The sequence below is a fragment of the Eublepharis macularius genome, chromosome 14 (genome assembly GCF_028583425.1).
Source record: "Eublepharis macularius isolate TG4126 chromosome 14, MPM_Emac_v1.0, whole genome shotgun sequence".
Lineage (NCBI taxonomy): Eukaryota > Metazoa > Chordata > Lepidosauria > Squamata > Eublepharidae > Eublepharis > Eublepharis macularius.
Window position 1 is genome coordinate 28,900,245 of NC_072803.1, and position 25,295 is coordinate 28,925,539.

Below are 25,295 nucleotides of genomic sequence, written 5' to 3' on the forward strand. Positions count from 1 at the left end.
TGTTAGCGATATGATCACAGCTAACTGCTTTGATGTAACAAGAACACAAGAAGCACGAGCTTATTTCAATCTGCTAGCTGCCAGCATCAAATTTTTCAGCCCTAGCTGATCAGATAGGAAATCGCTTATCTCAGCTATCCTATGACTAGCTGACAGGCATGATTGACTCTTAATCACGCAATGAACTATGGGTCAGCTAAGGGAAATGAGTCAATCAGATGACACCTGACATTTCAGCTGAACACCTGACCTCACCCTCTGCCACATTCCCATTTTGCAAAACGGGAACCAAAACAGCCCACACAGTTGAACACATAAAGCTGCCTTATACCAAATCAGACCATCAATCCATCAACGTCAGTATTGTCTACTGAGACTGGCAGAGGCTCTCCAGGGTCTCAGGCAGAGGTCTTTCACTTCACCTACAACCTGATCCTTAACTGGAGATGCCAGAAATTGAACCTGGGACCTTCTGCCGGCGAAGCACGAGCTTTCTCACTGAGCCATGGCCTCTCCCAAAATTGTATTGGAAACTTTAATAGAAACCAATTTATAAGTATTCTTTTGTGTGTGTGCGCGCGCGCACGCGCAAAACACATTAATAACCAAGTGATAAGAGTGGATATGACAAAGATTAATAATTGGGGTATGTTGATCTATCTCACTGTTAGCAAGCTCTTATTCTCCACAAACTTGTGTTGTTGTTATATCATGCCTTGATTATCATGGCTTCTCACAAAGGATCCTGGGAATTGTAGTTTGGCAATAATGTGGAGAATTGTGTTAGAAATTCTTGATCTCCTGTCACACGGAACTACAGGCCCCTAGGTCCCAAATGGAGAGGAATTCATTTCTTAAGTTCAAATTGGTGGTACAGATGCATCGGCTGAGAACACTGATACGCATAAATATAACAAACACTGTTTACGTCAGTCTAACCTACCTCACAGTGTTGAGAGGATAAAATACAGAAGAGGAGAATGCTGTAAACCCCAAGGAGGAAAAAGTGGAGGATAAATGAAGTAAATAAGTGTTTATAAACATACTGCCAATCAGGTAACCTGATAAACAATATTTTATCCCACCCTTTCTCCAAGGACCTCAGTGTGGCCTTCTCATTCCAACCCCTGTAATTGTGGGAATACATAAAGCAACATAGTGGTGAAGTCTATGGTCCCTAACTCATTAGTGAAGCATCTGAGACCCCATCTCTACAATGTTGCCCTCCCATTCGAGTTAAAAGCCTTTTTGAATAATTCAGTTTTGCAGAGTTTGCAAAAAGCCAGGAGAGTGGGGGTTCTTCTGACCTCCTCAGGCAGGTCATTCCACAGGGTAGGGGCTACCACAGAGAAAGCCCCTGCTGTTGATTTTGCCCATCTGCAGCCTGGCACCTGCAGGAAACCCTGTTCAGATGAGCGAAGCTGCCATACAGGAATATAGAGAGGGAGGTGGTCCCACGTGTATGCTGGACCAAGGCTATGATGAGCTTTGTATGTAATAACCAATACCTTAAACTGAGCATGGTAACTGATAGGTAGCCAATGGAGTGACTGTAGGACGGGAGTGATGCTCATGTTCCTGCTCACTCCTGGTAACAGTCGAGCTGCAGCATTTTGCACTAATTGCAGCCTCCTAGTTAGCTTAGATGGGAGGCCTATGTATAGTGCATTACAATAGTCAGGTCTTGATGTTACCATAGCATAGATCCAGGTGGCCAGGTAGGCTGTGTTGAGATAAGAGGTCATCTTCCAGGCAAGAATGAGGTTGTAAAAAGCATTTTTTGCCACTGCCTTAACTTGTTTTTCTAGTAGTAGTGCTGGATCCAGTATAACTCCTAGGCTCTTAACTGAGTTAGCAAGGGTCAAACAAACTCCATCGAAAGTGGGGAGTACAATATCCTTCAAGATCTCTGCCTTCCCAAAAAGCATCACTTCAGTTCAATTTCAGTTTGTTGTTTTTCAGCCATTTTACCACAGCTGTCAGGCAGCGATCTAAGATTTCTACTGCATCCTGTGGGGACATAGATAGCGAGATACAGAGCCGAGTGTCATCTGCATATTGGCGACAACCAACTCCATAGCTGCAAATGAGTTCTCCTAAAGGTTTTACATAGATGTTGAGGTAAGATTGTGCCCTGTGGAACCCCGCAAGATAGTTCCCATTCTGGAGATAGCTGATCTCCAACGGCCACCCTTTGAGTCTTGTCTAGTCATTATGTGACTGCTTGTCACAAAGCAGCAACACGACAAAGTTGCAAAGCCAAACACATTTTTTTTGTGAAACAGTAAGAACTTCAACGGGTATAACTGGTTAGCCTCTATGATAAGATGTTCCTGAACTTTTAACTTACAAATATAAACACCCATCAATAACAACTGCACTTGTCTACCACTCCTCTACACAGATGAGTACCCCACTCAAAGCAGTGAACAAAGTCAGTGTTGTTATTATCTTTACAACAAAGCTGAGGTTGAGAGGAATAGCTTGCCTAAGGCCACCTGCTGATCTCATGGCAGTAGTGGGATTCGAACCAGCAGACAGCTGATTCACAGTCCAATCAATTAACAATTATACCACAGTACCTTTGCTTGCAATTTCTAGCATTTCACTAAAACAGTAATTCTATAGAACAAGCTGGCACGCACAAGTGCATTTCACAAAATCAAAAGCAACTGGTGCCAAACTCAACTTCCATGTGAGCCTTTTTTTTGACACTGCCAGTTACTAATCATCAGGGAGAGGCTAAGAAAAATCAGTGTTCCTTCCATTAGCAGCTTGCAGTAACTCATCTGTATTTTAGATTTTGTTTGCAGGCTGTCTTCAACTAATATATAATTTTAAACAAAAACAGACTGCTGTTTCTAGCTGTATCTCCACTAGATGGCACTAAACGATCTAAGTGTGTTATAGCAATAAGCTATTCATGAAGTCTCAAATATGATATTTAAACAGTAGTTTTGTTCCAGAGGTTCCAGTTAGCCATGTTTTACTGCTATATGAGCAAGCCTGAAAAACTGCTAGCTTTGAGCATTCTGTCCTCCTCTAACACAAAGCTAGATTTTTTTTCCTGCTTCCACAACAAAATCACTGCTTGCTGTTGCATTCTGAATCAGCAAACTTTGTCACAGTAGTGTTTGCTGTCACACATGGTTCTTCCATGGAAACAAAAATATCTAAATTATTTGACTGAACATGGGGATTGGGGCAGTGAAAGCCAAAGGATCTCCCCAGAACTGTTCATGAAGCAGAAAACTGTGGTTAGCCACTAATATCTGAACGGTCACTATGCATCAGGTTCAATGTGTACACAAGACATTTAATGTCAACTTTAATCATTTTGTTCTAATAATGTATAAAATTAGGGTTTCCAGGTCGCTAACCCCTCCTGGTGGGAGGGTGGAGACCTCCCGGTTACTTTAGTCTTCCTGAGAGACTTTACTCAGTAGGGCACGATGACATCACTTCTGGGAAGTGACATCATTGTGCTGGTCATGGGCATGCGGCAAATTTGGCTCATACGGTGCCAAAACTGGCCCCAGTGAAGCATGGGAGCACACCCGCAACTGACACAAGAACATTACTTCAGGAAGTGAGGTCGACATGGCCCTGCTTTTGCCCACCACTGGCAGGCAACTGGGAAGCCTACATAAATGCATTAGATATAAAAGGCAAAAAACACAACTGAATATAAAATCCATCCATTTCTAATTAGATACTGATGTCAACTTTAATTTTGTGTTTTCATCACTCTATTATCAAGGGGGGAAATCTGCCATTCAAAACTCCCTGTTCTCTTCATGGAAGATAAACAGAGGTCAAACTAGTCACTTTGTCAAGGACTTCCCGGATTATACCACTTGAAACTACAGTTATGGAAGCTTAAGTGCTTCTACAATCCCAACATAAACTCCTGTACATGGGATGTGGGAAAACTGAAGTAGCAGAGAGGTTCTAACCTGGGACTATCCCATGTGTGTCAGTTTTCTGCAGAGTCGTCGGCATTTTTGCATGTGCCAAATAAAAATTCAAAACCTCATCCATATTCCAGAAAACTGAAGCGGCACACCCCACTCAACAGTAAGCTATTCTGGACAAGGAACGTTGGGGCTACCTCTGAAAAGTGCTTGGAAGGTTCAACCACTACAAAATGAGACAGAGACAGTCCTAATACTGGATCCACCACAGAAAACTCCTCACACAATTCTGTACCATCATTATTGGCTCCCTGTTTTGCTTCCATGGTCAATTCAAAGAGGCAGTGTGGACCCTTAAAGCTCTAAATGCCCAGGCTTCAGGCCAGGATATCTTAAAGACAGCTTCCTTCCATATGGACTTGCATTACCCAAGACGTCAACAAGAGCTCCTCTCTGCCTTTGCACAACACTGGAGAAGAGAACACAAGAGAAACCCTGCTGGATCAAACCAATGGTCCACTTAGCCCAGAGACCTGAACCACACAGTGGTCAACCAGCTGTCCTGAAAGTCAGCCAACAGGCTATGGAGGCAAAAGCCCTTCCCAGTGTTGCCTCCCAGCACTGGTATTTGGAGGTTTGCAGCCCTTGGATGTGAAGGTTCCCTTTAGTCACCATTTCATTCATTCATTCATTCATTCATTCATTCATTCGATTTATAGCCTTCCCTCCCTGCCCATGGCTAGTAGATGGGCTATCTTCTATCAGTTTGTGCAATCCCCTTTTAAAGCCATCCATGATCAAGGCTTTCACTATGCCCAGTGACAGTTAGTTCAATAATTTAATTATTTTTTGAGTAAAAATACTTTCTTTTGCCCATGCTGAATCTACTCCCCATCCACTTCACTGGGTGTCCTATTATTAACCCCCCCAATTTCTAGAGATGAGTCAGTGCACAGGAAAGTGTTCCCTTCTTAGGTATTGTGATCTGGGAGCTCTTTTTCTCCAAACAAGCCCGTTTCACTCTCTTATTCTTTGCTATCCATCACTTTGTCACAATCTTTTTGTTCAGAGCTGATCACATGCTTCCAGGGCTTTAAATCTGGGGAGCGGGGGGAGGGGGAGGTTCAAAGTGCTTCTTGATCGTTAAGGGTTTTTTAAATATTTTGATGTGCATTTAAAAGTTTCATTTAATCTTTTGCCAGCCACCCTGAACACTGCATTACATAAAGATGGAGTATTACAATAAACGTCACATGATCTTGCTGAATCATACATTAGGCGAGCTCAGATTTCTGCAGGAAGTTCCAACACATGGAACAGGCACCATGAATACATTCCTAAGTGGAGCAGAGGGACAGTATAAATGCTGTAATAAATATTTATTATTTCAGGATCAGGAAATCCTAATTATATACCAGGAATAGCAGAGGGTTTCAACTAGTATAAACATTATGCAAATATGCTTAATTCCCTTATTATGCCTAATTTTTATTCTAGTTTTGCTGGTGAGGAGAAAAGCAGGAAGCTAAACAAGACACTAATATCGCACCCTCAACAACTGAGAATCTTACTCAACCACACCCCTCCTGACTTTGTTTGGCAGGTACTGCTTTAAAGTATATTTTCTTTGACATAAAAAATGAACTAACTAAACTCACTATAACAAAGATTAGGTTGACACTTACACAGGACAGGACTTCTTCAACTGTGCTGTGGAAATGTTGGGAGTAAGACAGCACCTTGCTTCTGGTGCTCCAGAGAATCTGTTAAGCCATCTTATTCTGGGAAGCATTTGGTGTTTTTGTTTCTGGATCGGACATTCTCTGCTTTCATCTATGTGTTTTCAACTGTAGCTGCTTATTCACAAAAATATTGTTGGTTTGATTGTTTACTACTGATTTGATTTCTGCATGGGCTAAGATCCTTATTGCTTGTCTATTTACCATGAATACCTGTGTTTCTATAATAGATGCTTCCTTTAAAAAAAAATCAAAGCTGGGAATTCACAGAACTAGTAGACCACAGCAAGATATCATTATAACATTATTATGCTATAATAATGTTATGATGGAAAATGGCAACAGGGTTCACAGAACTTTTAAAAAGAGGCAGTTTCTAGTCCATACAGCATGCAAAACCCCAGAAAGGTGACAATTAGGGGCTGTTGTATAGATGCTCCCAAAAACCCTGCTCTAATCTGGATGGCAAACCAGAGCAAAGCCTCCACATGAAAGCAAACAAAGCTGAAAATAAGCCCACAATGACCCACTTTGTCCTCTCTAGACATGTCACAACTCAAGGCAGAAGGATTCTGCATTTTCCTAACTAGGCTTGCTTTATTGTTATCACAGTGAAGTTTGAGAGAAAAGCAGAAGCTTGTCAACTACAGACAGATTTGTAAATCAAAGGGAAAGAAACACTTAAATTTTAATCTAAGGAAAATAGGACAGCAATATGTGAAGATGCATGCTAACATCGAAGTCACTGATAACCAAGACTCTGTGTTTTCTGATTCCATACAAGCCCCGCACTGCCCCCCACGCACCATAAAATGCAGCCTGGGGTATTGGACACAACTCAGCCACCAGAGAATATCTACTTTAATGTTAGAAAAAGTGGGAATTTCTAAATTTTACCACTCCTAAAATGTGAGGTCTAGCCAGCTTCAGACCCTGGCTTCTCCAGTTGAAATGATCTCAAGCATCAGGGTTGGGAAAGACCTTACCCCATGTCCCTGGACTGCCAAGCAGATGACCATACATGGCTCGATAGACCAATGAGCCTGACATCATGTCAGGCAGTTTTATATGTTCAAAAGTATGCTTGGTAAAATCTCACAAGTGTGAGGAGGACTGTGTCAGACTTTAACATATTTGCCTCATACTGACTGAGACCATTAGTCCTTCAAAATCAGTTTAGTCTACTTTGATTGGTGGCAGCTCTCCACGGTCTCAGGTGAAAATCTATCTACTGCTACCACCTCTGGGATTAAATCATCCCTTTCCAAATAAAAATACTGAAAGCAATGAACAATATTAAACACCCTGTTCATATCAAACCCTAACACCAAGTGATACCTAAGTCAGATTCAAGAAGAGATAAATTAATGGAATTGCAATAGAGATGTTGATATATAACCAAGTTGCCCCCCACCCCCATGCCATGTTTATCTTGATGATCATCTCCCATACTCCACTATATGTTACATGTAAGAGTATTCTGGATTCAGCTTTGGGTTTTTTGTACAAAGGGCTAGGGAGTAACTGTCTCCCCATAAACAACGTATTGCATCTGGATCTATTCTACACACAGGCTGGCCAATTTCTCCACGCACCATCCAGAGTACAGAAATGATAGCACTATTTCAGACTGCAAACAGCAAATCATTTTTAACATGGACAGTGCTTTGCCACTGATGACTCCTTGTGTTTAGGTTTGGTGATGCCTGCAGTGAGAGCAGAATGCCAGTACTAAATCTTCTGCAATACTGCTAGATCCACTGCTGCACATTTAGAGGCAAGCAGCCCTCAGTCCCACCTTTGCTAAAAAAAGACACCAAAGCTTTACATCAATGTGGAGGCATTCTTAGCCTTATGAAATATTTGATAGCAGTCAAATAGTAGGTGGCCAATTAACCGGCATGCCGGTAAAGTTACATAAGGAGTTCAAAACGGTTGAATGGTTTTCAAAGCCACTGAATGAAGCACAGTTAAATGTCTGCAGCTCATAAAATATAAGTATCTCCTGTGCTTATAAATGGTCTGTGCCTGGCTCACCTCTCATAGATCATAGCTATCCAATATCTGTTGCAGACCAAAAATAAAAATTTTTAGGGCAAATTAGTAGTGGGCATTAGTGTATATTGCTGAAGGAAGATTTCAGTATACGAAAAGAACCACTGGATTACATCTTTTCTATGTTCAACCTCTTCAAAGCACTATGGGTTGATTCAAATAAGTTCTTCTACTTTTAACAATCCCATGGGCACAAAAAAAAATAATTAACTGAAAAAATATCACACTTATTTACTACAAGGCAATTCAATCATAAGAGGGAAAATATACCTTTCTTTTGCTCAATTGTTATAAGAATCATAGCAGGACTTAAAAGTTTGATACCATTGATTGAGAAGTCATCCCCATCAGAAAAAAAAATGTTTAAGCCAACCGTTGCTCCCAAGTAAATTTTCCTTTGTAATGTAGCAGGTCTATCCCGGAGTCACACAATTATGAAAAACCATCATTCATTGGCACTTTTCAGAATGGATCATTTTCCAATCTACACTAGACACAACTTTCAGTAAAGGATACGACTCCGAGCTGAAGATGTTAAAGGGAATCAGAAGGATCACATGCAGCTCCCTTATACTGCGTTAAACCACTGATCTCATCAAGGTCAATAATGTCTACTGCACCTTTCCTGGCATCCGCCAAGTGTTTTTAGAAAGCGAACAAGGCCAAGTGGAGCTTTTGCCCAGCAAGGCTTCTGCCTGGCCACTCGAGATTTGATTAGCTGACTTCCGGTTTGGGATTCATGGAGGTCTAACGCAGCTCCATTTGTGGAGCTGACCGGATTGCCGTTTTAACCGGCCGGAGGGGTGAAAATAACCCGCGGCCGACTGCTCTCAGGCGGGGAGCAGGCAAAGAACGCTCAAGACCCTAGGGTGAGTTAGATCTCGGACGAGGGGGGGCTCTACACAAGGAGTCTCCCCCCCGATCCTTGAGGTCCCACCTTGCGACGGGTCGGCTATAATCTCTGCGGCAATTTTGGGGCCAATTCGGCTGGCATAAGACCTACATACCCAAGCTTCGATCGGGGAGGGAAGTCGAGAGGAGAATTTAAGATCGAAACAGCGATTACAACCCGAGAAAGCTGGAGAGAAGGTAAAGATCGCTATCTCTTGAAACGGGACAGATTGACAAAAACAGAGAGGAAAGAAAGTAGACTTTTAAACTGCAACAGACTAGCGAAAAGGAGGTGAAGACTCGGCAGGAGTTGTATTTTAAAAGAGACTAAGTTTAAAGAAGTTATTACAAAAATCGGACTATTGTTTTGAATACCTGTGGTTTTGGAGCTGTGGGAAAAAGACACCATCGCGAGACCTGCTGTGGGAAGACGGGAGACAGGAAGTGCGTAACAACAATAGAGTGGCTGGAGGGAAGCGGCCCTTGCCAAAGGACAGGAAGTGGGGAATCGCCATCTTTGAAAGTGGAAGGGTCGTGGCTTCAGCGGAAGAGGAAGTAGGCCATCTTGGATTATAATAACATAGAGAAACCATAGAGAAAAGACGCCCGACATTTTGGATATAAAAAATTAATTTTGGCAAAGATTGGGACATTTAAAAAAAAAAGGAAAACGTTTAATTATACGCCACGGAGCTGAGGAAGAGAGCAGATTCGTGGGAGCGAGCTAAAGCAAGCCCCACGATGTCGAAAAAAGAGTGGCAATCGGCAATAGAAAACTTGGACAAAAAACTTATAGATATGATGAAAGAACTTAAGGACACGAAATTGGAGCTTATTAAAGAGGTCAAGGAAGTTACACAGACAGTAAAGTCGGAGCTGTCAGAAGTGAAAAAAGGTGTGGAAACGATTAGCAGTGAATTACAAGGAACGCAGCAGAGAGTTAAAACAGTAGAAGACGCGATGGAGAATTTAATAGACACGCAACAAACAGAGATGAGGCTGGTGAAGGGGAGGATGTCAGTTGCAGAAACTAAACACATGGAGAAGCAGCTTCGTTTTCGTGGTCTGCCAGAAGTGGAAGGGAAGTCAGCGCAAGAACAGATGACTGAGGTGTTGGCTGATTACCTGGGGAAGGAGGAGGAGGAAATTGTGGCTATCCTAGATGTGGCGTATCGTGTGAACTCGAGAATTGCAACCCAGAGGAAACTACCAAGGGATGTGATTGTGCAGTTTACAACTAGAAATATGAAAGAGAGGATTGTGACCAAACAATTTCAAGATCCATTGGAGATTGATGGCAAGACGATTATTATAATGAAGGAACTGCCCAGATCAGTGTTATTGGACAGGAAAAAATATAGAGTGCTAATTCAGACTTTGAAGGACATGAATATCAGATACAGATGGGAGTTACCGGAAGGAGTGTCCTTTGAGTTTGGAGGGGCAAAAAAACGTATCAGATCTGAGCGGGAGATGGAGAGATTTATCAAGGACAATGAAAAAGACTTACCAACAAAACCATGAATATGGAGTGTAAAGTATTATCTTGGAATATAAATGGACTAAACTCACCGAATAAGAGAAAAAATATTTTTCATTGGCTACTAAAACAAAAATGTGATATTGTTTGTTTGCAGGAGACCCACATTAGAAAACAGGATGTAAAATATTTAAAATCTGGAAAATTGGGCAAAGAATTTGTAGCGGCTTCCAACAAGAAAAAAAGAGGAGTGGTGTTGTATATAAAAGAGGAGCTGCAGCCAAAATTTGTTATGAGAGATGTGGAAGCTAGATTTGTAGCAGTGGAATGTAATTGGAACTTAAAGAGAGTGTTGGTAGTCGGACTTTATGCACCTAACGGTGCAAAGGAAAGCTTCTTTGAGGACTTAAGGAAGCACCTAGACGATCTTGTATATGACCAGATAATTCTTGCTGGAGATTTCAATGGAGTGACAGATTTGGAATTAGACAAAAAGACTACAAAAGCACAAAAGAAAAGAGGACTATTGCCAAAGCTTTTTTTTGAGTTGATTCAACAAGAGACTCTCGAAGACGTATGGAGGAGAGAATATCCTAAAACCAAACAGTTTACTTTTTATTCTGCAAGGCATCTTACATTATCAAGAATTGATATGATCTGGGCCTCAAAGGACTTAGCGCTATGGACTAAGGAGGTAGAAATAATGCCGATGGTAGGCTCAGATCACAACCCAATTATGTGGAAATTTGGAAAAAGGAGAAAAAGGAAAGCCTGGAGAATAAATGAGGACCTGTTACAGGAAAGTGAGAATATGGAAACACTGAGAAGAGAGACTAAGTTTTTTATACAATACAACGTGAATAAAGAAGTACCAACCAGTAAAGTTTGGGACGCGTACAAGGCGGTTGTAAGGGGCATACTAATGGACTTAAATGGTAGAGCAAGGAAAAAGAAAGAGGAGAAAAGACAAGAGATTGAGGAGAAAATAAAGGCCAAAGAAGTACAGTTAAAAAAGAGACCAGGGAAAAAGAAAATACATCAGGAAATCAAAATTCTTCAAGAACAGTTAACAGCAATGAGTAACAAAGAATTGGAGTGGAACCTTAAAAGACTGAATCAAAAAGCTTTTGAGGGTGCTAATAAACCTGGGAAATATTTGGCATGGCAATTAAAGAAGAAAAGGGAAAAGAAAATAATAAATAAAATTTGTGAAGAAAACAAAACGTATTTGGAGCAGACTACCATTAGCAGAGCCTTTTATAAATTTTACGCTAAGCTGTATAATAAAAAAGAAGTAAACAAAGAATCAATAGCATCATATTTGGAGAAAACCAAACTTCCAGAGATCTCGGAAGCTTGGAGAAATAAGTTGAACAGTGAAGTAACTGATGAGGAAATAAATATGGCAATACAATCCGCAAATCTAGGAAAGGCGCCAGGGCCAGATGGACTTACGGCTAAATTTTATAAGACAATGGCCAATGAACTGGCACCATTCCTAAAAGAGGTGATGAACGGAGTTTTTAGGGATCAAAGAATTCCAGACACTTGGAGCGAAGCGAATATATCATTGATCCCAAAAGAGGGCCAAGATCTGACTAGCGTGAAAAATTATAGGCCTATATCACTACTCAATAATGACTATAAAATTTTTGCGAAGATATTGGCGGAGAGATTGAAGGGGTGGCTCTCGGAAGTCATAGAGGAGGAACAAGCAGGCTTTTTGCCAGACAGACAAATAAGAGACAACTTAAGGACAGTGATCAATGCTATTGAATACTACGACAAGCGTTGTGACAAAGAGGTTGGTTTCTTCTTTGTAGACGCTGAAAAAGCGTTTGACAATTTAAACTGGGATTTTATGTTTGCCACTATGGAAAAGCTACAACTGGGAGAAAGATTCGTCAGAGCAATCAAGGAAATCTATAGAGACCAGACTGCAGCAATTGTAGTGAATGATGAATTGACCAAAAAATTGACGATTAGTAAAGGAACAAGACAAGGTTGCCCGTTATCTCCATTGTTGTTCATTTTAGTATTGGAGATTCTGATGATACAAATTCGACAAGATGAGGAAATACGAGGAATAAAAATAAAGGACTACTCATATAAGGTCAGAGCATTTGCAGACGACATAATGTTAATTGTAGAAGACCCACTGGAGAACATGCCAAAAGTGATAGGCAAGATCAAGGAGTTTGGAGATTTGGCAGGTTTCTTCATTAACAAAAAGAAGTCAAAGATATTATGCAAAAACATGACTAAGCAGAAATAACAATTGTTAATGGAAACAACGGATTGTGAAGTAACTAGTAAGGTGAAATACTTGGGAGTTGAGCTGACTGCAAAAAATATAGATTTGTTCAAGAATAATTATGAAAAATTATGGACTCAGATAGAGAGAGACTTGATCAAATGGAATAGATTGAACCTGTCATGGTTGGGCAGGATTGCAGCAGTTAAGATGAATGTGTTACCAAGAGTAATGTTTTTGTTACAGACAATACCAATCATCAGAGACTCTAAACAATTTGAAAAATGGCAGAGGAAAATATCAGATTTTGTTTGGGCAGGCAAGAAGCCTCGAGTGAAAGTAAAAGTTTTACAAGATGCAAAGGAGAGAGGCGGAATGCAACTGCCCAATCTGAGACTTTACCATGATGCAATCTGCCTAGTTTGGCTAAAAGAGTGGATGACATTAAAGAATAAGAAACTATTAGCCCTAGAGGGATATAAAAAAATTTTTGGATGGCACGCATACCTATGGCATGACAAAGTAAAGGTCAACTCGATGTTCCTGCATCATTTTGTAAGGAGAAGTCTATTTACGATCTGGAAGAAGTATAGAACTTACTTACAAGAAGGAACCCCCTTGTGGGTGGTTCCATATGAGGTGATAGATCCGAGAGCTGTGGATAATGAACAACAATGTTTAACGTATAAAGAAATAACTAAGATTGAAGTATCTAAACTTAGAATAAAGACGCAAGAGGAACTATCACCTAACTATGATTGGTTTCAGTATAGACAGATTAGAGACTTATACAACTCAGACTTTGCAAAAGGGGGCATACGAACAGAGAACTCGGAACTAGAGCAGACCCTTCTTAAAGAAGACAAGAAAAGAATATCCAAGGTATACCAAGTATTGCTGAAATGGTATACTGAGGATGAGATAGTTAAAACACAGATGGTGAAATGGGCTATAAATTTCAATAAAGAAATAACAATGGAGGCATGGGAATACTTGTGGAAAACTACAATGAAGACAACGACATGTATTAATATTAAAGAGAACATTTTCAAAATGATCTATCGTTGGTACATGACACCAAAGAAGATTGCGCTAGGGAATTTGAATACTTCTAATAAATGCTGGAAATGTAAGAAACATGAGGGCTCCCTCTATCATATGTGGTGGTCGTGTGAGGTAGCTAGGCAGTTCTGGGGGGAAATAATAAGAGAAATGAGTGAAATTTTACAGTTTCAAATAAATAAGAACCCAGAACTCCTGCTGCTAAACTTGGGAATGGAGGGAATTCCAGCCCATCATAGGACGTTGATTTTTTATATGACTGCAGCAGCTAGACTTTTGTATGCGCAGAAATGGAAAGTACAAGAAGTACCAACTATTGAAGATTGGATCTACAAATTGCTGTATATGGCTGAAATGGACAAGATGACAAGAAAACTGAGAGATCTGGACTCAGGGCAGTTCAACACAGACTGGGAGAAGCTGAAACAATACCTGGAGAAGAAATGGGAGGTGGGAGGAAAACTGTGGCAGTTTGAGAACTACTGAAATATAATAAAAGTATAAAAGAGAGGGGTGACTTTACCGGGGGAGGAAGAGAAATGTGAATTTATAAGCAGTTAGATTAATTGATTGAGATATATATAGATATGTATAGGTCAACTGATAGAGAATAATTAATGATAAGGTTTAAACATGAGGATTGACTAACTAACAATATTTTCTTTCTTTGACAAGATTTATATGCACCAAACTGAATGTATAGAAGAGTTAAATTGATTGAGTATCTGAGGAGTTATATAGAATTACCATAAAAAGTTGAAATGAGTAATATATAGAGAACAAATCAAATTGTTTGATTTAAATGTGGGAAATTTTTATGGTTTATGATATATAGGTTTATATAGAATTATTCAAAACTGGAAAATGGGATAAATTGTTTATCTAAAGACGTATAGTTTGGGTGTATAATAATTAAAGGAGTTAATGATGCACTGCTTAATATAATGGAGAATGTATATCTGTTTTAGACAGAGGAATTTAATAGAAGTAAGGGAAAAGGGACAGAGGGTGGGAAAGCTGTTGGAAGTCAACAAAAGGGGGGGAAAGGGAGGGGGTTAGAAACGAAAAATTAGGGGAAAATTGATTGTAATGTAAAAATAAAAATGTTCTAACCCAATAAAAAATTTTTCAAAAAAAAAAAAAGAGATTTGATTAGCTGTGCACATTTTTTAAAATGGTGCTTTGGCAGCTGTTGTCACCACAGCACAAGGATCTTCACTCTGTGATTGAAGGTAAGCTGCAGCAGCCATTATGTGGCTGGCTCCGCCTCCTGTGGCAGCCACTTTGAGGTTGCACCCACCATGCTGCATCAGAGTTCCAAAGGTGCCCACAGGTTCAAAAAGGTTAGGGACTTAAAGTGCTTCTCCAGGGTCTCTTGCAGAGGTCTTTTGCACCCCCTACTATCTGATCCTTCAGAGATTCTGAGGGCTGAACCTGGGACCTTTTGTGAGCAAGGCTGTCACAGAACATTGACACAGAACTTACCTCCTGCTCTTGTTGAAAGATGACCACTCTGCCACCCTTGTCTCCAGTCGCTAGCAATTCTCCAGAATGATTAAATTCTACTGTAGAAATTATATCTGCTATATAATAAAAAAGAAAACATATACATTATTATTCTGTGTACATTTTTCATTAAAATCAGTAAACACCAACTCTCTCATTACAACAGACCACACCGCCACATTTGAAACAAATGTTCCTCAAACAAAAGCTTTCTAGCTGCCTCATTCTAGATGCATAAAACATGGATTTAAATGCAGGCACCAATATGTTTTACAATCTAATCTCTCATTCCCCAAATTAACAAGTCATTTCATTGATTAACACTTTAGGATAAGACAATGCAAGGGGCCACCTGCTGCATGAAGGTCACTTGAAACAGCTCTCCATGACAGATACATCAATACAGCCAGCCGTTCGTACATTCAGGAGAAGAAGCCCACCTCTGCAATAGTATGAAAGTAGTATATGGCCTCAACGAGAATAAGGCCCTGGTGGTATCAGCTGGGCTACCAAAGCATCTGCTAAAACAATCCTTGAGATATTCAGTCCACCTCACAGGGACCAAATAGATAGCAGTCTCTCAGCAGCAGTGGGAGCAGATTCCTTAACATCACCCAATTTCTCTGCCCGCCCCCCCACACTTCAATTTCTTTTGCACCAAGGGAAAGAAATGTTCATGGTTAAAGTGGTTACTGTAGAAAGCAGACTTTATTACTGGGAATTTTGCTTAATAAAATAATGTGATCAATTCTTCTATTTCAAGAGGGACCCACGACATAACACTGCAGCAAGGGAAGGGAGGGGGAAGAAAAGGTCTCCTCTCCCAGATCAAACAGCAGAACTACTCCAGACCGCTCATCAAATGTAGCAGGTTCATTTGGACAGGACAGTGGCTTAGAATAAAGTCGCCTACCACCAAATTCTGCCAATTGCTAAGGCTACCTCCTGGGAGAGCCCCACCAGTCATTTCCACATTTTGTCCCTGTTTTCCTCTCCCCTGCCACCACATTGTCCAAATTACTTAGTATCAGTGGAACTACAGTAATGGAAGGTGGATGTGTAAGAATACATTCTGTTGCTTATTGATAAGACCTAGAAGGTGGGCCTTTACCTGCATACTATTTCCCATATGTATAGCAAGACAATCATACACAGCAGTACAGTGGATCAAAGTCAGACTACAGGATAAAACTGAACAGCAAAATCCGCAAACAGCCAAGTGTAAAAATGCAGTCAGATTTCTGGCCTAAAAGGATGACAAGCACAAAAGCTCTGCCTTTCCTTTCTTGAGGCATACCAACCACAGAAACATGGGCAGACCTAAGGGTATTTCAGTGTATACATTTTGCTAGTGTTATAGCTGTAGCACCATTTTTAAAGTACCTGTTGAAATCGACATATGAATAACATACAGGATTTTGACACCTGACCTAAACTTTTAAGGATGTTAGTCTTCTGAAGCTCTTTGGGAAAAGGATAAACTCTCAGGGTTAGGGAACCGTATCACAAAGGTCAGCTATTTTGTGCTTGGCTTGAAGCCTCCTGCTATTCACATTTCACCCTTCAAGCTCTGCCTTTAGGCACTAGATAGGGGTTCTTTTGCCTTACCTGCACCCCCTGCACCACCAAGTACCACTAATCTCCACCCCTGATATGGCAGGATGTGGCTCAGTAGAAGTGCACCTGTTTTACATGCCAAAAGGTTCTCTGTTCAATCTCCAGTTCAAGAATTGTATTGGTAAAGTATTGTTTCTCAAGTATTGGGAAAGAAGTTTCTCTGTCTGAGTAACTGGACAGCTGCTTCTGATCAGAATAGATAATAATGACCTAAATGGACCAAAAATCTGATTTAGTATAAAGCAGCTTCATATCTTCAGCACCCCTTTAATTCCTAGACTCTATAACAGCAGTCCTCAGCATGGTGCCCACCAGCTACTTTCCCGGAGCCTTCCAAATGTTAACTACTACTACACTTATATACTGCTCTTCTACACAGTTTAGTGCCCCAGTCAGAGAAGTGAACAATACAGCTGGGGCTGAGAGGTAACTGATTTCCTTTACAGAGGCGGGGTCAGGGGGAGTCCAGTGGCACCTGGCATGGGCTTTCGAGGACCACGGTTCTCTTTGTCAGATGCATCTGGCGGGGAGGACTGTGGTTATCGAGGGCTTGTGCTGCAGTGCTGCTGAACTCTTTTTGATTTTGCTACTACAGACTAACACAGCAAACTCCTTTGAATCTTTACACAAGCAAACTGATCCCCACACCAAAAGGAGCTGTCTGCATCTCCATATCAAAGGAGTTGTTTACATCCCCCCTCTCCTGCTTCCCCCCTTCCCCCCCTCTCCTCCTCTATATTTGGCCAGTTTCCTTCTGCCCTCCATGCATCTGACGAAGAGAACGTGATTCTCGAAAGCTTATGCTACAATAAAATTGGTTAGTCTTAAAGGTGCTACTGGACTCTTTGTGATTTTGCTACTACAGACAAACACGGCTAACTCCTCTGAACATAAAGGGAAGGCTGCTTTGTAGGCCTGCTGAGCACATCTGGTTGGTCACTGTATGAAAGAGGATAAAGGAACCATTCGTCTAATCTAACTGTTCTGGATTCTTGCTAATGCTATGTCTTGTAGATTTGTATTTATTTACTCTATGGCATTGTTTATGGAAATATCTTTGATACTGACTGTACTAATCTCACAGTATGTAATCTGCCTTGAGTCTCAGAGTGAAAGGCAGACTATAAATGACATAAATAAATAAAAAAAATTATGTAGGTTCTAAACTATGACTGACGCAAACCACAGTTTGGCATCATAAATAAATTAAGCTAACATTCTTGATTCCAAAATGTTTCCTTGTTCCAACAAGTAACACTTTCAGGTATCTCCTAGTCTGAACCAGATGTATCAAATGTACATTCTGATTTGAAGTACAACCCTGTTTCATTATCACAGTTCACTGAGGGTTACAACAACTCATGGTGCAATCCTAAAAAGAGTACACTCTTCTAAATCCATTGGCTTCAATGAAATTAGAAGGGTACAACTCTGTTTAGCATTGCACTCTCACTGTGGGGTACTCTTAAAAAGGTGTCAACTCTGTCCATCAGTTAAGTTCTCTCATATTTGGACCTCCATTCTGACATCAAATGTCAAACTGCCACAGCTCAAAAAAAAATCTTTCAATTCCGAGATATTTATTCCAAGATAAACGGGTAAAAAAGAGATTTTAACTCCTAGATCCCCTTCCATTTGTCTCTGGCCCGTGCACACTCTTCCTAGCCCTGCTACAAGTGTGCCAAATGCATTCATAGGCCTATTTAATATCCTCTTACTGTCTGTCAAAACTTGTACCCTCCTCCTACACAAATACCGATGAATAAGGGTGTAGCTTAGTGGTAGAACACATGCAGGAGGTAGGAGTCCCAGCACCACCAGATTTTTTTAAAAAGAGGAAATAGCTGCCCAAAAGGGATTCTGCCTTTCCTGGACTAAGTGGCATCACATGTTCAAGCCAGAAGGTGCCAACAATAGGCGTTCTCAAAAGTAACATAGAAAATAAGGATACGACAAATATAATAGAACTATCCAGAAAACTAACAGTCATTCGAAGAGATGGGTTTTCTAACCTTCTGAAATAAAAGATCAACTTTAAAACAAGCTTACATGGAGCTACTGCAAACTTCTGGCAAACAGATAAAACTCTGCGCTTTTACAATCCTGCCAGGAAATGAAATTGTATAACTGGCTGGGAAACCAAGAGCTATTCAACTGTCTGCATGGGAAGAATAGAGCCAATTTTGGTAGGGAGGAGGGGGTAAGCTGCACTGTAGAACTGCCACTTTAACTGTAAAGGGCCAGGAATTGGCTTTGGAACCTAATGCAGATGTACGAATCTGTAATGCTAATTTATTGGCAGTGGGGGGTGGGGGTTACTTATAACCCACATAAACCACCCCATCAATCCAAAACATCTATTTGCCCTGGTGGTCTGAGTCAGTGAAAGGTAGAGGATGCACATTTTATGCATCATCACACAGAATAACCAGCCTGAACTTGCCAGCAGCCTAACTGGTCTTTTCACATTTGCTGAAACTTCAGGAGCTCTACTCAGGAGCAAAACACTGTAACGTGCCCACATCTTAAACCTTCAACCTCATACTCCACTTCAAACAGCAAGCTTTGCAGTCTACATCTCACCTTCCACCTAAGATCTGTAAGCCCTTTTAAGTGGCTTAGAAATAGGTGCAATTCTCTTTACTATTTACAACATCAGCAGCAATTTCCACATTAGAACTCTCCCATCCCCAATTTACAACCTAGCATGCTTTTCTCAATGCTCCCTTCACAGCATTTTTTTTTTTTGCTGGAGTTCTGTAGGCAATTTGCCTTTTTTTTAACAAAGTGGTCCAATTAAATGTTTTTAAAAACCTTTTATACAATGCCACAAGTCAAACTTAACACACAGGAAAAAGCCTGGATTCTTAGCAAAAGGGAACCTGCTTCTCCTTGAAAGAGAAGGCTTCAGCTGTTTACTCAGAAAGGAAATATATACGCAAGGCTAACAGAAGGATGTTATGTTAATAATTGCAAACACACTGCCAACTCAGTGCGATTTTGCATAAATATAAAGATAAAGCGGGCAAGAGCCAAGCAAGTGGGCAAGCACTGGAAAGCAAAGAACTCACCGTTAAAACTAGCGTATTCCCATACCTTGGTCAAAGAAACAAGCAGACATCAAGGCACTGGTGTTGGACTGGGCGGATTTAATTGTGTTTGAGAACGGACAAGGGAAGCATTTCATCTTCCGCAGGACACCGATTTGCTTGTGTATTTTCATCTGTGTTAACACCCTTGCTGCCAAACCAAATGAATGCGAGTCCTTTCTTTGAAATGGTAACTGGTATCTCAGCAATAATTACACGGGAGGCTATTTTTGTCCTTCGGCGCTGCAACGGGCATCAGAGCATCCAGAGAACGTGCCGCTTCCTAGTGCCTCCTCCCCCTCAGTGCGTGCTATTTTCTGCTACAATCCCTGGTGGGGGGCCATAGCGAGCAAACACATAAGGTTGCTAACAGCACTGCCCAGTAGCCCACAGAATGATCCCTGACACTAGTGAGCAGCAAAGGAGCCTAGAAGTTTGCCACAAAAGACTCAAACGCATACATCCACTATCATACAGAAGAGCACATCGTCATCTCGGTACAGAAAAACTACCCCAGCTGCCATCCAGCACCACATACATCTGACATACCTTGGATGAGAAGGTCAAAGCAAGCTGCTGACAGACACATCGAAAGTCACATCAGACAAGCAGGCGCAATCCATCTGCCCTTTGAGAAGCCACTCATCCCTGCTGCTGCCAGCTTTTTTTTGCAGAGAAGCTGGAATGTGACTCCACCACTCCAAACAATGTATGCAGTGTAAGCCCCTGATTCACTCCCCCTCCCCAAATACTTCTACCCCTCCTCCTTTTCCCAACCAGGCATCACTTTCTTCTCTTTAGTATATAGGCAACTATACTCGGCTTTTCTCTCCAATAAGATCCCAAAGTGGCTTAACAACATCATTCTCACCGTTTTCCATTTTAACCTTGCAAAAAAATGTGGAGGTAGGTTAGGCTGAGAGAGAATAACTGTTCCAAGGTCACCCAGAGAGCTTCCATGGCAGAGAAAGGCTTCAAACCTAGGTCTCCCGGTCCATCGCTCTAGCCACTATACCTCTTTAGCTATATCCTTGCTAAAATATATTCCAGTTTCATGTCAGCCATAGGCTGCGTAACTGCTTCAACTGCAGAGTCAGGCTTCATATGGATGTTTATGGCATGGAGAAGTGTTCCTACCCGGCATGTGCACAGAGCCACACTTTAAAGCATCACAGGAAATCCAATGCAGAACAAGGAGTTTGGGTGTCACATGAACACATGAAGCTGCCTTATACCGGGCCAGGCTCTTGGTCCATCTAGCTCAATATTTCCTACTCTGAGTGGCCCTCAGGAGGGAAAGGACCTTCCCAATGCATCGTAGCTGAGATGTTTTTAACTGGAGTTGGAAGCAGATCAGGTTGCAGTGCAGGAAACAGCTTCTGCAAAAGTCTATCGAGAAGAAGGGCCAATCAGTGCTGCTGGTACTGGCCATGATGGACTGTTAAATTCAACCTCTTTTTTGTGTTTTGCAAGAGTTTCAGTGGTTTTTTTCTTAAAACAGTGTTAGACCACTGAAGCGTTGTTGGGAAAAAAGGCCCTGCCTGCCCCTTCCTCAGCTGACTTGTCATCTAAACATGTTTTGATGTTATATTAGTTTCATTTTAAAAGATAAAAGAACACACAGTGGTTGCTCTAAATTAAACACTGTCGATAATCTCCATTTTCCATGTCTATGGACTGCGAATATTATGGTAATACACGCCTCAATACAACAGCTCTAACAGGCTTATTAGCGACCCTTACTACATTCAGTGGCAGCTTAGAATAATTTCTCATATTACAAAAAAAAAGTCAAAGAAGAAATTATGTATGGATTTGCTCATTCATTGTTTTGCACAGCTTCAATGACATTGGATAAAGAATCCGATTGCCATGTTAATATGCTTACACAGGCTTGCAAATATCATCATTAAATTATAAAGCCAGTCTGTGCAGTAGATAAGTGACAGCACATTGCCTGAACTAGGGATGGGCACTCAAGCTCTTGAAAGGAAATGATGCAAGGTTTAACCCTCAGCTATGACAATGAGTTTGGAAGTATAGAATGAAAAAGTCTGGTGAAATCTTAGCAGGTAACAGGAAGCAGCTCAATAGGACACTTCAGTTTTCAGTGTTCTGTTTTTTCCCCAGAACACCTTTGATCAGTGATTCTCAGCATGGCACCCACCGCTATGTTTCAGTTTGGTGTAGTGGTTAAGAGTGCGGGACTCTAATCTGGAGAGCCGGGTTTGATTCCCCACTCCTCCACTTGAAGCCAGCTGGGTGGCCTTGGGCCACTCACAGCTTCTAGCTCTCTCAGTCCCACTCACCTCACAGGGTTTGTTGTGGGGATCATAATGACATACTTTGTAAACCGTTCTGAGTGGGCATTAAGTTGTTCTGAAAGGAGGTATATAAATCGAATGTTGTTGTTGTTATTTCCTGGCACCCACTTCCTTCTTCTCCAAATCATCTCTTCCTCAAACCAGAGAGTCCACGCTGCCTTCTCTTCTACCTCAGTGATGCAGAACTGCTTCAGAAGATTCCAGGGGGCATCAAATTTGTGATGTGGAAACAATCCGTTTGGAAATAATCAGTTCAACCACAGGAGAATGCTCTGTTTGGAAGCATGGCCCCAGGCTCCATGGCAGCCATTTTGTGGTGGTGCCACACTATCTGTTCTCAAAATCCAAGAAGGCCCACAGTTTCAGCAAGAATAGGGACCCCTGCCCTAGATCGCTCTTTAGCAATCTCCAAAACTAGCTGAACAAATGCAAAATGAACGTATATTGGTTTGATTGAAATATTTATACCCCACTTCTCCAAGCATCCTTTTATGAGCGCCAGCATAGTGTAGTGTGTTAGACTAGGATCTGGGCAGCTCAGGTTCAAATCCCCACTCTGCCATGGAAGCTCACTGGGTGACCTCGAGCCAGTCACACAGCCTCATCTACCTCACAAGGTTGTTGTGAGGATAAAATGGAGGAGAGGAGAATAATGCAAGCCACTCTGGGTCCCCATTGGGGAGAAAGGTGGGGTATAAATGAAGTAAATAAATACTGATGGGGACAGCTATTACTTAATAAGTGCTTCCTATATACCCAAAGGTGATACTTTCTGGGATGTTTCTGAAGAGCCTCCTTCTCCCAGGACGTAGAAGAAAGCCACCATGTTTGTTTTGGAGCAGGGGTACTTTGGAGAGTAGAAAATGGGCTCCAGGAAAAATATCAGTGGGCACCATGTTGGCAATTACTACGACAAACCGCTGACAGAGTACATAAGCAAGAGACTCTCAAGGACTTGCAGGGGGGCATTTCATTTTCACCATCCCCACTATATCCTCTTTCCATTCCCTGAAAGCCCCCATAGCCTCTCTCCTTTTCCTGCTTCCTTCTCTTCTTCCTACCCACTAGCTAAACTACCCCCTCTGCCTCCAGCCTTCCCTCCCCCAGCAACACCATCCCGGGAAAACTCTGGCTAGTTATACAGTGCCAGCTGCTGGACCAGCCAGGTCTGGCTGATCCAAGCTGCATGGTAGGGGACCTGCAAAGACTTGTACAAGGCACCTAACTGTACCCTATATCCTCTTCCCACTTTATTTCCTTCTGGCAGCCCCCATTATCCTCCACCCACCTACCCACCCTCCTTCCTTCTCTCCTTTATTTATTTATTTATTTATTTATTCAATTTATATACCGCCCATCCCAGGGGCTCTGGGCGGTGAACAGTTAAAATTGATAAAAACAAAAACTAAAATCAATATACAAATAATAAAACAAATTAACAAGGTGCAGTGGTGGGGAGAACCTTCCCCACCCCAAAGGTGGGAGGCCGACATGGCACCGCCCCCTTCAATCACCAAACGCCTGGCGGAACAGCTCTGTCTTACAGGCCCGGCGGAACGATAATATGTCCCGCTGGGCCCGGGTTTCCATTGACAGAGCGTTCCACCAGGCTGGGGCCAGGACTGAAAAAGCCCTGGCCCTGGTTGAAGCGAGGCGGGCTTCCTTAGGGCCGGGGACCACAAGTAAATATTTATTCGCTGATCGGAGCGATCTCCGGGGAACGTACAGGGAGAGGCGGTCCCGAAGATATGCCGGTCCCAACCCACTCAGGGCTTTAAAGGTAAGAACCAACACTTTGAACCTGATTCGGAATTCAACTGGAAGCCAGTGCAGCTGGCGCAGGACAGGTGTGATGTGTGACTGGTAAGGTATACCAGTCAGGACCCGTGCCGCCGCATTCTGGACCAGTTGTAGTTTCCGGATCAGGCCCAGGGGTAGCCCAGCGTAGAGTGAGTTACAGTAATCTAGCCTGGAGGTGACCGTTGCATGGATCACTGTAGCCAGGTCCTGGGGCGTCAGGTAGGGGGCAGGTTGCCTGACCTGACGAAGATGGAAAAATGCAGACTTGGCAACCGCCGTGACCTGGGCCTCCATCGATAGGGAGGCATCCAGGAACACACCCAGACTCTTTACCACTGGCAAAGTTGCCAGTGGTGTCCCATCCAGGGCAGGGAGCTGGATCCCAACATCTGGCAGCCCCCGTCCCAGCTGCAGGACCTCCGTCTTCACTGGGTTCAATAAAGCTACAGGCTTTCTGCTCACCAAGCAACCTATTTTGATCTTCAGCTATATTTATTATTTGTTTATGCCCTAACCTTTCTTCACAATGGGGGCCCAAAGGAGCTAAATCATCCTCCTCTCCTCCATTTTATCCTTACAACCCCGTGAAGTAGATTAGGCTGAGACTGTGAATAGCTCAAAAACACCCCAAATCCACATCAGAGTGGGGACCTGAACCTGGGTCTCCCAAATCCTCGTCTGAAACTTGAACCACTACTCAATGCTGGCTTTCACGGAGTGGCAGCTGCTGAACAGTAGCAAGCAGCCAGTCTTGGGAGGGTCCTGTAAGTCACGTGGTATCAAGCCACCTAGTGGTTGCTGCCAGGCCCAGACCCATGAATCTTCTCTTAAAGGTCAAAAACGCCCTCACTGGCTGAACAACGGCCACTGATAGCATTCATTAATTAAAGCTACAGGCTCTCCTATCTCTTTATGAGGGTCAACTCCCCATTTTTTTTTTAAGATTCCAGATTTTGCTACAAACCCAGGGCTTTCCTCAAGTTTGCAGAAAGACTTGTCTTGTCTGTCCATGGCCCCTATCACTGGATTTAAGTATGTACAATGGGGCCATGAGAATCCTACTATATAATTGGATTCTACCGTAAATGGCCTGGCACATTTAGTTTTGAGGGATAACTTTGTTCCTCCCTGGCTGAGATTGTTGAGGAGCAAATTAGGTCATTATGGTTTCTCCCAACAACATCTATTGTCTATGAATATGGCACAGGCTAGGGTCCTGATTAAACAGAGAATCCTAGATGTAGAAAGGCAACATGACCTGACCAGAGTTGAGAACTATTTATTGGAAAGAAGTATTATGAATAGGGTTGCACCAATGCCCTATATAAATAGCTTGGGGAATCCTGATTATAGAAGAGCTTCTACCCTATTAAGATATGATGTCTTACCCTCTGCTGTCCTGGAAGGCAAATATAGGAAGACACCTTATGAAAAATGTTTGTGCCCATGTGGAGATGGGAGTGTCGAGTCCCTATTACATGTTTTCTTTGAGTGTAAAATATATGATCATATTAGGAAAATATATATTAAACCTATAATTGATAGTCTTCTAGGGAAAGAGAGA

General features: G+C 42.0%; 1 protein-coding gene across 3 annotated transcripts in view; it reads right to left on the bottom strand.

Annotated features, from left to right (window-relative positions):
- The window catches only part of PPP2R2A (protein phosphatase 2 regulatory subunit Balpha), a 79,462-nt gene that overhangs the window by 11,476 nt on the left and 42,691 nt on the right, over positions 1–25,295 (bottom strand). For 2 of the 3 annotated variants that reach the window (XM_054997338.1, XM_054997340.1), the window contains exon 3: positions 14,881–14,978. In XM_054997338.1, coding sequence (XP_054853313.1) covers positions 14,881–14,978 — 98 coding nt within the window. The remainder of the gene's footprint in view (positions 1–14,880; positions 14,979–25,295) is intronic. The other variant, XM_054997339.1, reaches the window with a different exon arrangement.